Genomic DNA, 16909 nt, shown 5'->3' with positions numbered 1-16909 from the left:
TACAGGTACACATCCCAGCAATACCCAGCCAGAAATTATAATCACTAACATGGGAAATCTGCAGCTTGTTTTAGTGATAACTAGCACCCAAGTAGGGCAGATATCTCTATTGGAGGTGGATACAAAATGATGTGTCCCTTAGGGGTAACCAGCTGGACACTAAGAAGACGTGGAGCTCTTTCATACTGCCCTGGTGGGGTTTGAGTAACAAGTGATAGGGACCCCAGCAATGACAACGTTCCCACCCCTCTGGTTCCTGTATAATAGACAACAGGTCCCTTAAACCTATTTTCATTTTAATTAGAAAACTAAATTAAAAATGAAGACATATGCCACTTACACAAGACAATGTTTTGCTTGAAAAACAAACAAACAAACTCTTAACCCTTTGTTTCCAAAAGTTTTAATACAAAAAGTTTACAAACAAATATTCTTCACTTCCAACTAATCTAGTCCACGACTGTGCTTTACCAACCAGTGAAACCTTTGTCCTAACAATTCTTTATCCAACGTAGTTCAAAGGTAGAAATATATTCAGTTTAGGAAGCATAGTTGAGCAGCCAACCAATTAGAAGCATGGGAAATGTTTTCTTATTAATGTTTCTTAACGGTTGACCTTTCCTACCATTCTTACAGGAGGATGTCAATGAAACTTCCGATCTGATTTATTTAGTGCCAACTCATCATACTCGATCTAAGTTTTCAAGACATGAGAACATCATTAACCTATCTAATTCATTGTTTTCTAGTATCTGACAATGAACGACCTACCTTCAATATCTTTGCCTTATGTCTACTGAACCTTCTCCTCTCTGTCTACATAGAAATCTTCACAGATTGAATCATGACCCCTCTCTGGCTTTGGTTACCCTTTATTGACACTATGCTCTTTTGTCTTTACACAATGGTCTCCCGATACAACATCACACAGTTATCTGTGGATAAGGTTGTTCCTTGGCAAACTGAGCCTGCCTGAGGTAATTTCCGCAACCACAAATTTCAACGTTAGGACTCTGTTCTCACCTTGGCTAACATACTTCTCCTTGCTCATATTCTCACAAGCCCCACATCTCTTTTCCATATTTACCACCCTACTGTCATACTCTCACCACACAACCTGTCCAAATGATCCAACTCCATCTAACCAACTGTACACTCTTCTCCACTACATTGGCTCCTGACACTTGACTAAATGATGTTTCCTCTCCACAAGTATTTATTCTCTGTCTTCAAATATGCTTCTCTGAACTGGTCCCAGCCGTCTTGATGCCAGCCCATTTTTTTTACACACATTTGCTTTAATACTAGTGGAGCACCTTATTTCCAGCACACTGACCGTTTTCTCACTTCTAACTCCGACTGGACCATCTTCAACATGGCCGACAAAATGCTCTAGAACAGCAGTCACAAAAGCAGCTAGCAACTTGCTCCCAGCCAAATCAAATGGTGAATCTTCCCTTCCTCACCTCCTGGATGTTTGACCCTCTTGGCAAAATCCTGACAATGTTTTATTACCCTGGTGCCAGAAATACTGTTCTTTTCTGGTTACCATTATAGTTGTTCATAATTTCCTTGTTCGGTCTCATTCTCTGTTTACAGCATCTCTTTGGTAAGGTGATATCCTCATATGGACTCCGACATCACTTATACACAAATGACACCAAAATATAATACAACTTTCCTCTCCTGAACAAACTACCTCCTTATTAGCTAACAAATAGTTTTTCAGTCATTTGCTCATGGAAGTCTGAAAAAGATTTAAACATAGAACATCTACCGGACGTCCCTTTAACAGTAAATGTCATCACTTACCTACCAAAGCTCAGTCTTTGTGTCGCCCTTGATACCAAACTCTGTTTTATTCCTTACATTCAGACACTTTCCAAACACAAAATGCCAAATAAGCTCTTGATACGCACCCTTATAATTTCCCTCCTTGACTATTGCAACCTCCTTCCACTTGGCTTGTTAATGACTTGTTAATGATTACACCCTCTCTACTCAATTTTGAATGTTGCTGTTAGACTCAGCTACACTCCCCATCTTTCCTCATCTGCGGCTCCTTTCTATCAATCTCTACATTGGCTTTTCAGAAAATTCAGAATAAAATTAATACAATGAAAAGTGACTACAATTCCCCCTAAAACTCTTCTCTCTTTCAATACACAGTTGCAAGATTTCTCTCACACAGCTCCCATTCTATGGAACTATATACCCTGCACTCTTCTTAACTTAAAAAAACATTTTTAAACAAGTGGCTGAAGATTACAAAAAGCCTATCTCATATTTACTTACTATTTTGTATTTATTTTCATGTCATGTATTTTGTATCATAAGCCCTTCATAAATTATATAGTGCTTATAAATAAAGGATAATAATGATAGCTCAATAATAAATACTACCAGTGTTGAAGGGGACTTTGGCCACATGTATCAAATCCGGTCATTTAAATGATAACAATGGCAGAGTAATGATGTCAGCTTCCTGTTATACTAACGTGGGAATATTGTGGTGTCAAACTAACCTCTATATGCAGCAAAGCTAATACATCAAATTTGCAAAACTACAAGAGTCATTCAGCACTTTTTAAAATCACATTCAGGTTATTGCAGGGACTGGAGACATTGGGCCTGAGTCATTAAGGAGAGCAAATCATATAAAAGGAGTAACTCTGCACCTGGGCAAAACCATGTTGAATTGGAGGGGAGGTAAATTTAAAATGTGGCAACAGATTTGTAGTTGGGATATGGCATGTCCTAGACCAACTTTAAATTTCAGTGCAAAAATAAAGCTATCAAGTATTTGTGTGCTACATGAAAAAAACAGCCAGTATTTAACTTATGTGCAAAACAGTAAACTAATTTGCACCCTTTGCATTGTAACATGGTCTGTCCCGGAGAACATTTACTCCTTTTTTATGCTTTGCTCTCCTTAATGACTCAGGCCCACTCTCTTTTCACGTTCCCATTCACACAGACTTAGGGGTATATTTACTAATCTGCGGGTTTGAAAAAGTGGAGATGTTGCCTATAGGAACCAATCAGATTCTAGCTGTCATTTTGTAGAATGTACTAAACAAATGATAACTAGGCAACATCTCCACTCCAACATCTGCAATTTAGTAAATATATTCCTTAGGTTTAAACAAGATGATGAACCATTTTGGTAAGAACCCACAAGCCCTAAATAAAGAGGGGTAGGGTTGTGTTCAATGTCTTATTGTTTTTGAAGGGCATAATGGAGATGTCAAAACTGTATTGTTTAAAACTTTATTTTTTGAAATCAACAATTATTCTGAAACTGTATCTTTTAGAACTGCAGGAATTGTTGCTGATCACAGCATTCTGTCTGTAGGTGAAGAGGCCATAGCTTTGATTCTAGTGGCTGAAGAAGATCTTACAAGATACAACCCACCACCACCTACAATGTAAAGGTCCCCTCAAGAAAAAATAAGCAGAAGACAAGTGAGATGATGAATTAATGATATGTGGAACGTTATTAAATAAATAATACAGTAGTGTCAGCCACAAGCTTTTCTGAAAGTTTAATTTCTACTGTACAACAAGTTCCACTAATTATTACATCAGCCTAAACTATTGCTTGTAATGTGCCATATTTCCAAACCTATCTACATATAGTGGCTAGTTTAACCTTTGCAAAACACAACTACTTAAAAACAAAATTTAGCTGTGCAGTCTTACATTTGCTATTTACTGCAAACATACTCCTCAGCGGCCAATCAAAATATGTCTGCTACAAACAACAGCCAAAAATCCCACACACATCTACTGAGACAAGTCCACATAACACTCAGACATCTACTCATCCGGTACATCATATGTGCATAGTTTTAAGTCTATTTTATATACTATTTGTTAGGCTGCTTCCTAGTTGATGTACTTTTGTGTTTTATGACACTTTAGCTACCATGGGGTAAATGCATCTAGCTGAGAGTTTTTTGGCGGCTTAGAAAAGCCAATCAGATTCTAGGTATCATTTATTTAGTACATTCTACAAAATGACAGCTAGAATCTGATTGGTTGCTATAGGCAACATCTCCACTTTTCAAACCCGCTGGAAAACTCTCAGCTTGATACATTTACCCCCATGTCTGTATCTCTTATGGGTTACTTGCACAAAGGTTTAGTAAGACATGAAATGGTGTAATATTAAATTTTGTTATGTTTTTTAATGTTTGTATTCATTAAAATATAAAAAGAACAACTAAATGTAATATATATCATCAATATAACGGTTCTACACACTATTTTATGGCAGAGAATCTTGTGGCGTCATGAAGTAATCTGCAAAACTACCTCTAATCTTTGTAGTATGATTTGGACTCACCCACTGTACATTTTGAAAATAAATTTCCTAGAACCATTTGCGATCTATAACACAGTCGTCATATTGTCTACCAAAAACGCCTTCACTGACATTCAAGTTTCCTGCTTTTTTGAACACTGTCCTTTTACCCAATAAAATATAAAATGCAATCAATCCCCATTTCCAAAGGTATCTGGATTTTAAATAGTGAATTTTACTGAGATATTCATGCTACTAATACAAGTCACATTTCCATGTACACTTAAAAGCACTGCAGAAAAAAAACCCCAAGACATCAGTGTGACAGATGTATAGATGGAGCGCATGACAAATCATCTTTTAACCTTGTTCACCACTTTACTAAATAAAAATATAACATCTTAATTTCTGCTTTCTTGATCCGCTGTAGTTCAAATGGTTAAAAAAAAAATACTTTATTCTTCCATCTTGATCCATTGTAGGCCAAATAAAAATAACCACAAAAGTCCCCCTTAAAAATGACCCACTTGAACACTACAAATGAATGCTAAATGATCACTGCCAGGATATCCTGGGACTCCCCTTCACTGCCAATCACAAGCTTTTCCCACACTTGCCCGATTGGCTGGCAATAAGGAGAGTTCCACTTGAACATGAAAAAGAGGTAGCATGCTGTTTTCGAACCCCCCTGAAGTGCTCATGAATCAGACCATGTTGAAAGTGCTACTTTTACTGTTGATTGTGGCCTATTGTTGTCAGTTAGTGGACTATTGCAGTGTTTTGTTTTGTTTTTTTAGATGTATTTCAGGGCATTTCTAGATCACACATTGTGAAACACACTAGATGCAATTCAAAAGAACAATAATAAAATCACCCAGCGTTACAAGACAATCTAACACCTGCTACATTTTCATGTAGGTTGATAAGAGGCACAAATAATTACATACATGAAGGATAGCTCATGTCAACATTTATATATAATTATGTGCAATCAGAGGTGTTTGTGAAGCCCACGTTGATACTTTGCCTATGCTGCTTTCCCAAGGTGGTGAGCGCCACACAGATAGTCTGCAAAATCCAATCCGTACTAACATTGGACTTACACAGTGAATATATCCGTGTTACAATAAGCTGGTTGACAACTACAAAGCCACAGCCTTAATAAGTTACGACGGCGGAATGCCGTGATCCTGTCACACTGCAGAGCTCCACTGGTGAAACACTGCATGCAGGGATGTGACAGCTGAATCTACCGTACCCTGCGAAATTGTGTTTCTCACTCAGTGCTGTGAAAGCATTTTGTACTTGCTGCTATTTTAGCAAGAGGGAAAAAATTGTGAATCAAATAGCACAACAAATAAAGTAACTGAGAATATATAAAGTTCAATGATATTTAAGTAAGAAAACAAAATACCAATATATCAAATGACCCAACAAACCCGAGTGTAACAAGTAATCACAGAAAGCATTTATGGTAAATCCAAAAACAGTAGGTGAAAAATTTGGGGGGATATGACTGGATGCACCCAATATTTTTGGCTGCTTGACTTACACATTAATGTTCTCCTAACCAGAGCAGCCATCTGTCAAAGCCTGAATCATGAGGTTCAACAGATTCAAAGCATTGTGGGCCCTTAATAATAATATTGTATTCACAAACACATGAAGTACCAACATATATGAAACTAATTAGAAACACATTGTGAAGTCATATAAACAACGCATCCAAATTATTAAAAAAATGCCTGTATTTACATGTGTTTTAACGTGTCTACGTACCCTTAGTGGTTAAGTGAAATGTTTATTGCAAACACACATTTGCATTTGTGTTGTTTTTTGTTTTGCATGTTTATAAAGACTATAAGAGGAGCAGATTATAAAGAAAGAGATTAGGAACGTAGCATTTGTTGGCAGAAATGGACCAAATGACCCATCTAATCTGTCCATTCTAGCACCTAGTTTTTACTTTTTATTTTTTTTTCTTGTTTGTAGAAACAAAACAAAAAAAACTATCATTCTCCTTCATTGCAATTTCAGATAATTAACACTTCTTCTAGACATCTTAGAACCTGTTTCATTAAGGAAAGTAAAGCAAAAAAAAAAAAGGAGTAAATTTGCACCTTGGTCAAACCATGTTGCATTGGAGGGGGAGGTAAATTTAATACGTGATGGCCGATTTATTAGTTGGGATACGGCAAGTCCTAGTTCAACTTTAAATTTCAGTGTACAAATAAAGCTATCAAGTATTTGTGTCGTACATGAGAAAACAGACAGTATTTAACTTACGTACAAAATAACAAACTAATTTGCACCCCTTGCATTGTAACATGGTTTGTCCAGGAGCAAACTTACTCCTCTCTTCTACTTGGCGCTCGTTAATGACTCAGGCCTTTTTATTCTTAAATATGCCGCCTTCTCTGGCTGCGTTATACTAATTCTGATGAGTTGCCTACCTGAAGATGAAGATGAAGAGCATCAGTAACATGCAGAAGGTGGCCACGTTGTCCATTGTCTTCATTAGCACCACAAGTTGGCGCTGTAGAGCTGGCATAAATCGTACCAACTTCAGGACCCTCATGAGTCGGAACGTTCTCAGTACAGAAAGACCACCACCCTGTTGTCCACTGATCTCCCACACACTGCCAGAACACAACATAACAGTTACGTCAGCCATGGTTATTAGATGGCGGAGAGAAAATAATATTCGTAAAACAGAAAATACAATTGTTAAAATTAAGAAATTGATAATATAACATTTAGTTTTTAATTGTTATTTAGTCATAAATCTAATTGTATTTCTAGTATTTTTTTTTAGAATGTTACCATTTTTATATATTTTCCTACTCAATAGTGTTTCCGGTAATCTGTACCACTGCACCATAACTAGAGATGTTCAGTGAGCCAAAAGGAAGTCATTAAAATGATGCCTGAACAGGGTCAATCCGAGATTTATCAAGGCTCACGTTAGGACACGTGCCTTCTATTTGTAGTATAATACAGGCCTGCTTGATTTTAATAGAACTGTAAAAGTTGCAAAGTGCTAATAGATCCCTCACATATACATGCACAGATAATTTTATATAAAGGGAGAAAGAAAAGAGAGAAAATATAAGATATATTATTATGTATTCCCACTTTCAAAATTATTTCATATATTGCATACATTGTATGAACGTTACTATATTTTGGAAGTAGATTTATTAAAAAATTGTTTGTGGCGGCTGTTTAAAACCGCTGAACAATGACGATGGCTTAGTGCCGTATTTACTATATGGTGGTTTAAGACTGATATGTGGCTTGGTTTCAGGAGCAAATTACAGGATCTGTCTCCAGCAGCCTTGCGTCTCTCCCCTGTGCTGTTTAACGCAAATGACAATCGAGCATGCACAATAAAGACTCCGGGTCAGAACCCAGAGTCTTCATTATAACAGAGTCAACACCAGGCAGTCTCCTATCGGACGCGCTGTCCTGACATGACTTTTAGAGTAAAATGCCCCGAAAAGTCATCTGTCTTCGTTGCGTTGACAGATGATACTTAACGGGGCAAAAATATGATAATTCTTAAATAGTCCCCCTAGTGCTTCACATCACTCTCAGCAGCCAAGAAACTTACTATTACTACTTTCATAGAAACAGTAGAGCCAAAACATAAGTGAGAACCATATACTAGAGTCAAAAATAACGAACAATCATGGGGGGCCATTTTGTTGAAGCCAAAATTCATTAAAACAATAGCAGATCCCCACCGACTGCAGACTGTGTTATAGTTGTTTTAAGCACAAGTAGGAGGAGGTGCCTATAAGCTATTTCCTCCTTCTAAACCACAGTAATTGTTGTAATTTAAGTGTAGGTGTTTTCTGGGAAACTGTAGACTTCCCCTAAGACAAAACCTGGGTTTAGTCAAGACCGTCAGTAAAAAGACAGTATTTTTAATACCTGCTTCTGGTTGCCACTTACTACTAGGGACACTGCCAAGCGGCAAGATAGGTAGCTTGAAGTGGCAATCGTGTGATCGCTTCTCAGATGTTCAGACTGTGGGGTCATGCTGATTGGCTACCTGCACTCTCATTAGTGCAGGCAGCCGTTTATCTCACTGCTCGTGATCGATGCAGTGTCCTTTGTTGGAATGCTCGTATTGTTTTGTATTCCTAGCCCTGCCCTCTACCTGTACCCTGACCACTTTTTGACCATTCTTTTGATAGCCTCCTAAACTGATGATTCCACTGATGGCCATTTACCCGGATTTCTACTTGGACCATGACCATTTCTTGCTAACCACCAGCCATGACCTCGGTCTTGATGTTTTGGACCTTGCCTCTCCCTACCAGAGTAGATAACTTCATTTTCTGGCATGTGCACAGGCCATTTGTCATTTCCATCATTGTCTTAGTGTTTCTTAGCCATTCTTCTTTTGCCAGCAACCTTAAGAGAATAAGAATAAGCCTTTGCTACTATATACACAAGACCTGGTTGGTAGAGACGGAACTAGCGAACTGTGGGCACTGGAGCAGGGAGGCAGGGAAGAGGTAACCAGGGTTCCTGACCCTCTGCATCTGCCATTCAGTGGGCCCCATTATCTCCATGGGCCCGGTACAGGGAGGCGGGGAGGAGTTAACCAATGCTCTTTATCCTCTGTATCTGCCATTCAATGTTATCTCCATGGGCCCGGTGCAAGGCACCTGATGCACCACTGGTAGTCCCACCACTGCTGGTTGGCCTGTGTCAGTGATGTACTACTGTATGCAGTGGTCCCTTGAGAAAGACACCATAGGTGCCTTAAAACTTCTTTGTTGGCTAGATGAAAACTGTTCTTTTTACTGAATTCTGTATATATTGTAACAAAGGGAGGCATTTACCTGACAAGATGCAGAGAAAGCATACAAGCAGAGTAAGACATTGGCACAGGTTATGCACCTAGATTGAGGTTAAACCAGGTAAAGACTTATGTATAGTTTAAAGTTTGGTTAACTTACATGATTTGAAAGCTCCTTCCTCTCAGCAAACAGACAGGGTGTGTCTGTTAGTCCAAACAGAGCCAGTGATGGGCTTTTCCTCTTAAAGGGAAGGTGGGTGTGTCACCTACTCATCAAGCTAAGGCTGGGGGAGGAGTATCATGTATAAAAGCTTGCTTGTGTCATTTGTTCACGGAGACCAACGCTGGAGAAGCTGGCTGGTCTGGAGAGAGCTGGTTTATGTCTAGCTAGCGTTTAGGGTCTCCATAATTGCTGTGAAATTCATACGGTGTCAAATACATTTTAACCATATATATATATATATATATGTATATATATATATATATATATATATACACACACAGACACACACACTAAGTAAAAGAGTCAGGGAGCGTTCATGGTGTATTATCTTGAATCACCATACTGTAGAATAAAAAAATTGTAAGAAAACTGCGTACAATTAACACAGCCAAAATCAGTTTATACGTGAAGACTCTTTTTGGACAGTTAGTATCTATTCACAGGGTACCAAAGCTGACCTATACAATGACAACTCACACATAGGCCAAATGTGTGAAGGAAGGATCTTTTTCCAAAGATATATCGCACACAAGATTAAAAACGCTTACATTGGGAGAATTAATATTAAACTGATCGGTAACCACGCTGGACGCACCAGGTCTGGTCCGGAAGTGACATCCCCGTAATCTCCTGAGGCTTATCCATCCAAACAGACCAGCTAGGTACTGGAGAAAATCGTCATATGGGAGGTCAACCTACTTGAATTTGTTTGGAATTTGGTAGTTTTACTATGAAAGTTTTCATTTTGTGCAGCGAGATTATTAAATTGAAAACAAGGGGTGGTGATGACTTATGTCATAAATTGCAGTATTTAAGGTCGGAGGTTGCACTTATAAATTTTTGCATAGTTCTTCAAATTTTCCTGCTTCCCCATAAACCTAGACCTACTTCTAGTTTGCAGAGACCGGAAAGGAGGTGCATGTTGGAGTGCCCGGGGTAGGTATATTATTGGGCATCCAGTTCTCTTCTTAAATATCTGCCATGTCTATGACCATGTCCATAAGCGCTTTAGGTTCTAAAACAGCCGAGGAATGAATTTGCCATCATTGCAATGTATCTCCCAGTAGTTGGTAGAAATCTATATTTTAGCACATGGAAAGTTATTTACTACAAAGCTATACAGTTAGGTTGAAAAAAATCATGTCCATTAATCGGCAAATTGACTAACAGAACTTTAAAATTGATTTGGATGCCTGTGTTACAGGAAATGGCATCTGTAGCTTAAATTAGTAGAGGACATCAGGGACAAACACAGGATTTGTAGAGGGGGGTTTCCACACCATGCCGACCAGTGGGCGTGACCAGCATGCATGGGGGCGTGGCTATAATTTTAGACAGTGCTTGGCTGCTCTCCAACTCTTCCTATTCCCATAATTACTACTGTTAGGTGCACACAGCTCTCCCTTTTCAAGCACAGCCATGTGGCAGAATCCAGTCATCTCAATTATACAGTGCCCCAGGCTTGAAGGGGGGTTTCCAGGCACTAGGACCACCCCCCCTCTCTCCCTCGGTTTGCCTATGGACATTGTGATGGATAAAGGGCCTTTATGGGCTTTTCAAACCAAATGTTCAATAACGAGAATAATTTTGGGCACTTGTCTTTTTCAAAAACATATCGGAACTTGACAGAGTTCAAAAACATGCAAGCTTTATAAGTCAAGTAACGAGGAGGTTACATTATGAAGACAGGCTAGAAAAACTGGACTTGTTTACATTGGATTAAAGGCGCCTTAGAGGTAACCTAATTAGTATGTATAAATACAAAGTTCTGTCTAATGAGTTTTTCATAGTGAGGGAGAAATGGAATGTGTAAGTGTGATGATAACATCTGTACTTGTTTCTGTAAGAAATTATATAGCTGCCTAAGGGATGGTGCTTAATTAGATTTGTGATCTTATGTGTAGAAAACAGAGAATAGGCATCAATATTCAAGAGGGTGAATTAAATTTTGGCTCCTGAAATAATGTGACTTGCGTAATTACCAAGAAGAATGGAAACTGCAGTGATAAGTGTAACTATTTTCTTAGCAAAACATTACATTTATCATGTGTTTTTTTCCTTTCAACCTGTATATACAGTATCCTGTAACTTGCATAGCAAATCATCATCATCAGTTATTTATATAGCGCCACTAATTCCGCAGCGCTGTACACATCATGTACTCATTCACATCAGTCCCTGCCCCATTGGAGCTTACAGTCTAAATTCCCTAACATACACACAGAAACAGAGAGAGAGACACTCGGGTCAATTTAGATAGTAGCCAATTAACCTACCAGTATGTTTTTGGAATGTGGGAGGAAACCGGAGCACCAAGAGGAAACCCACACATACAAGCTCCACACAGATAAGGCCATGGTCGGGAATCGAACTCATGACCCCAGCGCTGTGAGGCAGAAGTGCTAACCACTAGGCCACTGTGCTAGTATGAATACTCACAACTTATGTACCTGATTTCTAAATAAATGTGAATATGGACATTCTCACATAAGGACTCTATATCTAGATTTCTTCCTCAATGTCTAGGACTGTTTAAGTGACAGGAGAACATCTACTTTGATTGGAAGAAAGGTTCTGCACCGTGAGGTTAGTCAGACTATGGAACAGTTACCTAGCGAGGTGGTGATAGATTCATTATATAAATCTAAAAATGAATTGTGTGTATTTCCTTACAGTCTTAATGTTACAGGTATATTTATTAGAAGACATAACTGGGGTGGCTAATCAAGAAAATTAATCCAATTGCTAATTAAGGTGTCATGAATAAATGTTCTTATAGTGAGAATATATTGGCAGCTGTCCTGCTGCAGTTTTGTTTTGACTTCTTTTGGATCAGCACAGTTATTCCACATAAGAATAAGGAGAACTCCATAGACCTTTGTCTATTTGTATGCTAGGAATATGTTAGCGATAGTAGCCTAAGACAATTCCAACTCTGTCCACCAGAGGCCACTATTAAAGCTAACCAGTTGAACTTGCCTTTATGCAAAATGGCCAGTACCGCTCCAAAAGAATCCATCTTGGATGATTTTTCCTAATTCAGCCTACTAATAAGTACTCCATGGTTGACGACTTTGCTTCAGCATTTTATTTACTCGGCTACTGCTACCTTGATCTGTTCTTATTGGATTATCTTCTACCTGCCTGTGTACTGACCTTGTTTACTACGGATTACCCACTTGGTGTGCAAACCCCTATTATTCTGGCTATGCGTTTGTGTGCCAAACAGCCTTACATCTGAATATCCCCTACTAATATATATTCAGGACACTCTAAAGTTGCTTAAGTATACTTATTCTGTTTGCACTCGCTCTATCAGTAATTGGACTTCAGCTAACATAACATTATCGTGACTGTTCGTCAAAGATATACCTATTAAGCAGTGAGTGTCATGTTTAAGTGCTATGCGAATCGCATGCCAGGCAGACTTGAGATTCATTAAAGATAGCACAGGAAGCACATCACGGTTTTCAGGGATTTATGACCAAGGTATCTCAACAAGAAACTCGTATTTCAGAAAGGGAGAACTGCTCAGTATAACTCCTTGCAGTTTCACATCTATTATTACTCTCCCTACGGCCTAGTTTGGAGTGGAACCTCAATAGTTCCGTACATTCATTGGTTTGAGTGTCTGATGCACTTTGAACTGTACGATTCCCATGTCAAGTCTGAAAGGTTAAAGGTACAGTGATCCTTTTGCTTCTCAAAGACGTCGCTCTGGCATTAGTCTCTCTCGATATCGAAACCACTAGTACAATATTAGTATCAGGGGTAAACGCAGCATTTGTAGAGGGGGGTTTCCACACCACGCCACCAGTGGGGCATGACCAGCATGCATGGGGGCGTGGCTATAATTTTAGACAGTGCTTGGCTGCTCTCCAACTCTTCCGATCACCATAATATACATGGGCAATGCTGCGTGCACTACTGTTAGGTGCACACAGCTCTCCCTTTTCAAGCAGAGCCGTGTGAAGTGAGGGCAGGGTTCAGCCACCTCAATTATACAGTGCCCCAGGCTTGGAGGGGGGTTTCGAGGCACTAGCGACCCCCCTCGGTTTGCATATGCCTATGCAGGTAGACACACTTCACAAACCAATCGCAATGAAAGAAGGGAGCAACAGTCCTCATTGACACAAATCAATCCAATGTGAAGACCGAAATCTCTGCTCATATTTCCCTCGCTCCCCATAGAAGTGCACACAAAAAGCAGCAGAAATTCCTTACAGCCGGAATGTGCGGCGGGACATCGCTCTCAAAGCGAATCTTCCCCAAAATGTGCACTTCACGAGAATAACATTCTCTCCACTTATAACAGTGCAACGTTTCATTCAATAGACAGTTCCACCACATACTTTTGGTTTTGACTACGACGTTTATAGAAGACTGTTATACTATATCAAACTCCAATTAGTCAGGAAAATTACAGAAAAGCTACGTCCATAAGGTCATTATACAGATACTTTTGAAGGTTGTTATTACTCCGTAGTTTCAAAGCTTAGTAAACATCCTACCTGATGATAACGATGATACCATCGAATATATTGTAAGGGTTCTTGATATATCCAAATGGACCATAAACCAACAGTTTTAAAACCATTTCCAGGGCAAATAAACTGGTGAAGACTATGTTGCTGATTTCCAGGGCATTGGTCAGTTCTTCTGGCTGCGGAAAAGTCATACATTAGTTACTGAAGTCATACATTAGTTACTGAAGTCATACATTAGTTACTGAAGTCCTACATTAGTTACTGAAGTCCTACATTAGTTACTGAAGTCATACATTAGTTACTGAAGTCATACATTAGTTACTATGGATGGTGAGAACACAAACATCGTGTAATAAACCATGTAAAATGACTAAAAAGACAAAGGGGTCGATTTATCAAACCGTCTAAAAAGAAAAAGTGGAGGTGTTGCACATAGCAACCAATCAGATTCTAGCTATCATTTAGCTAGTACATTACGGAAAATGATAGCTAGAATCTGATTGGTTGCTGTGGGCAACACCTCCACTTTTCCTTTAGTAAATGTGTGTGTAAAATTAGGTATAGTTGAAGCCTGCAGTTGTTTTATTAGGACATATATGTTTGTCTCTATTTTATTGTTGTTACATGTTCCCTGTAAGCTGATTTGGAAATAAAAATGAAACGCCTAATCTAATGATAACTACCCTCAGAAAGACTGCATTAATATGCTGTTTAGTGTAACTATTACAGTGTTCCCCGTATGATATTATTATTTCCAGCTCTCTCCAACTAAACCTCTTTGTTATTTTGTATAGCAATGGTGACCAATAGAAGCAATGCAAAATTTGGGGTAATATTGCAGTAATAAACTATATTCAATTTTACATAATATAGTAAAACATTTATTTTGGTGACGCACATTTATAATAAGGATTATGCTTACTTAAAAATGTTATAACATTTGTATATAGTATAGTTTGTAATACTCCACTAGATAAAAAATAATAAGTGAATCAAAAAAATAGGTCTGGAAATGTCAAACACTTAAAGTCCTATATGAGTGAAGTCAGCTGAGTGTTTACTAACTCACAAAAACATTGTTGGGTGGCGGTAATACACACCTGTCAAAATTGACTTTGTATATGTTTGTGTGCATTGCCCAACTTAAGATGTCTTATGTAAATCCTTCTTGTAAAGCTCTGCAGAATGTGCTGCCCCATCTATGTTTATATAAACTACCCGGCGGTAACCACCTTAAATTAAGCTGAAATGTCATGACTAATTTACTTTATCAACAGAATTCAATAACTATTTTATACACTACATTACATGTAGAAATTTTAACAACAGAGTATAATGAATAAATAACTATATTAACAATCACTATATTAAAAGAACTAAAGAATTTCTTTATACACTACAATACATGTATAACTTCTTCCGTCAAAGTTACATTGTTGGACATGGTCCCTACAAGATGCGCTGATATGTGTGGCTCCAAATAACTGTCACAGTTTTTAGACCACCCAGCAGGTCACATGTTCCAGGATGACCAGCAGCGCTGCAATTAACCGTCACAGATTCCAGACCACCCAGCAGGTGCACAGGTGTAACGATGCAACCAATTACAACGTCAATATTTTTCTGCACATCTACAGACCAAGACCTTTAATTTGGTATATGATGTGTCCGGCTCAGACAAAGGCATCATGTAAATATGGGACTCATAAAAGTCACACTTTGACACTGTAAATATACACATAAATGACAGGATAAACTATTTTATTTACTCCACGTATGCAGTAGACGCTTACAATACATGTATAATGTTGCATTTAATAACATATTACCTGTTCGTGATATTCGATCCCCATGCTCAGAGTATTAATCAGAATGGCGATCATTATCCCTCGACCAAAGTACTTGCTGTCCACAATCTTTCTAAATGTTTCGCACACCATTTTCCACAGCTTCAGCAGCTGGTTGGGGCTGTGGGCTCTTGCCTTCCCCTTGTGCGACTCCGTCTTCTCACTGCACTGAGGGTCTTGGTTGAATTCGTAGACTCCATCACTGTCGGACTCCACCCCTTCATTGTCGGGGAGGTCTGGCTCTTTGCAGTGAGAACATACCTCTTGCTCTAAGGGTTCAATTTCGGAACTGGCGGCTTGGACTGAGATTTTACAGGACCCCTTGCAGGTACCTAAGGTCACAGGGCACTAATGAAAATAACTTACTAAAGATTGTACAAAATCTCAGTGAGCAGCAAGTGACATTTTGCTACTTATGCGGTACATATGGCGGTGTCGGGAAAGAGTGCAAAATGTCAAATAAAGAAAAAAACAAACAAAGCAAAATAAATATTAATTTCACTTATAAAGTAGTGTTGTTCATACGCTATAACACATAGTCACACTACAACACACAGTATATGTAAATCACAACATACAGTGATCCCTGCACTTGTACTGTACAATTTGTTGAATATATCTGACTGTGTGTTTCAAGTTCTGTATACCTGAACACAATACTATATCACCTCTGTGAGGTTTAGAGCTGGTTATCCCACGTTAGTAACGCAATCACATTGCAATTCAAAATAAGAGTGTGATTTATGGTATATATTCCACTGCCTGTCAAAGAAAACAGCAACTTTTGCAAAATTATACTAATCCTGACCTCTAATGTCTGCAATATAATCACTGTGCTCTGAAATATATTTCACTGCAGCTTACTGAGGAAACACCATTGTAGATGATATATATATATATATATATATATATATATATATATATATATATATATATAAGAATTAGGTATATATTTTTATGTTTTTTCAAGGGAAGGATAACCACATTAGAAAAGGGTTAGGCTGGCACATGGTATGGTGACCCGAATATATGCAGAAAACTGCACCTGGTCATTCCTATGGATGGGAAGAGTTTTCAAGAGCAAGAAAAGAAATATTTACACAAAATATTATTTATTGTGGAGAATAATAATATGCACACAATGGGCCTGATTCATCAAAGAAAGTTTTCTCCTGGACAAACCATGTTAGAATGCAAGGGGTGCAAGTTAGTTTCTTTTTTTGCACATAAGTT

At 38.4% G+C, this 16909-nt stretch overlaps 1 protein-coding gene and 1 long non-coding RNA gene across 10 annotated transcripts in view; one reads left to right on the top strand and one right to left on the bottom strand.

Moving 5' to 3' along the window:
- LOC142095132 (uncharacterized) overlaps positions 1-4645 on the top strand; it is a 255687-nt gene extending 251042 nt beyond the window's left edge. For 2 of the 3 annotated variants that reach the window (XR_012677743.1, XR_012677744.1), the window contains exon 2: positions 3315-4191. This is a non-coding gene — a long non-coding RNA (uncharacterized LOC142095132). Of the gene's footprint in view, positions 1-3314; positions 4192-4279 lie in introns of those variants that run through there. The other variant, XR_012677745.1, reaches the window with a different exon arrangement.
- The window catches only part of CACNA1G (calcium voltage-gated channel subunit alpha1 G), a 141689-nt gene that overhangs the window by 88317 nt on the left and 36463 nt on the right, over positions 1-16909 (bottom strand). For all 7 annotated transcript variants that reach the window (XM_075177930.1, XM_075177936.1, XM_075177933.1 and 4 more), the window contains exons 8-10: positions 15659-16008; positions 13854-14005; positions 6760-6945 (exon numbers count right to left, since the gene is read on the bottom strand). In XM_075177930.1, coding sequence (XP_075034031.1) covers positions 6760-6945; positions 13854-14005; positions 15659-16008 — 688 coding nt within the window. The remainder of the gene's footprint in view (positions 1-6759; positions 6946-13853; positions 14006-15658; positions 16009-16909) is intronic.

This window comes from Mixophyes fleayi, chromosome 6 (assembly GCF_038048845.1).
Source record: "Mixophyes fleayi isolate aMixFle1 chromosome 6, aMixFle1.hap1, whole genome shotgun sequence".
In the NCBI taxonomy this organism is placed as follows: Eukaryota; Metazoa; Chordata; class Amphibia; order Anura; family Limnodynastidae; genus Mixophyes; species Mixophyes fleayi.
The sequence above is the reverse complement of the archived record's forward strand: the minus strand, read 5'-3'. Positions and strand labels throughout refer to the sequence as shown.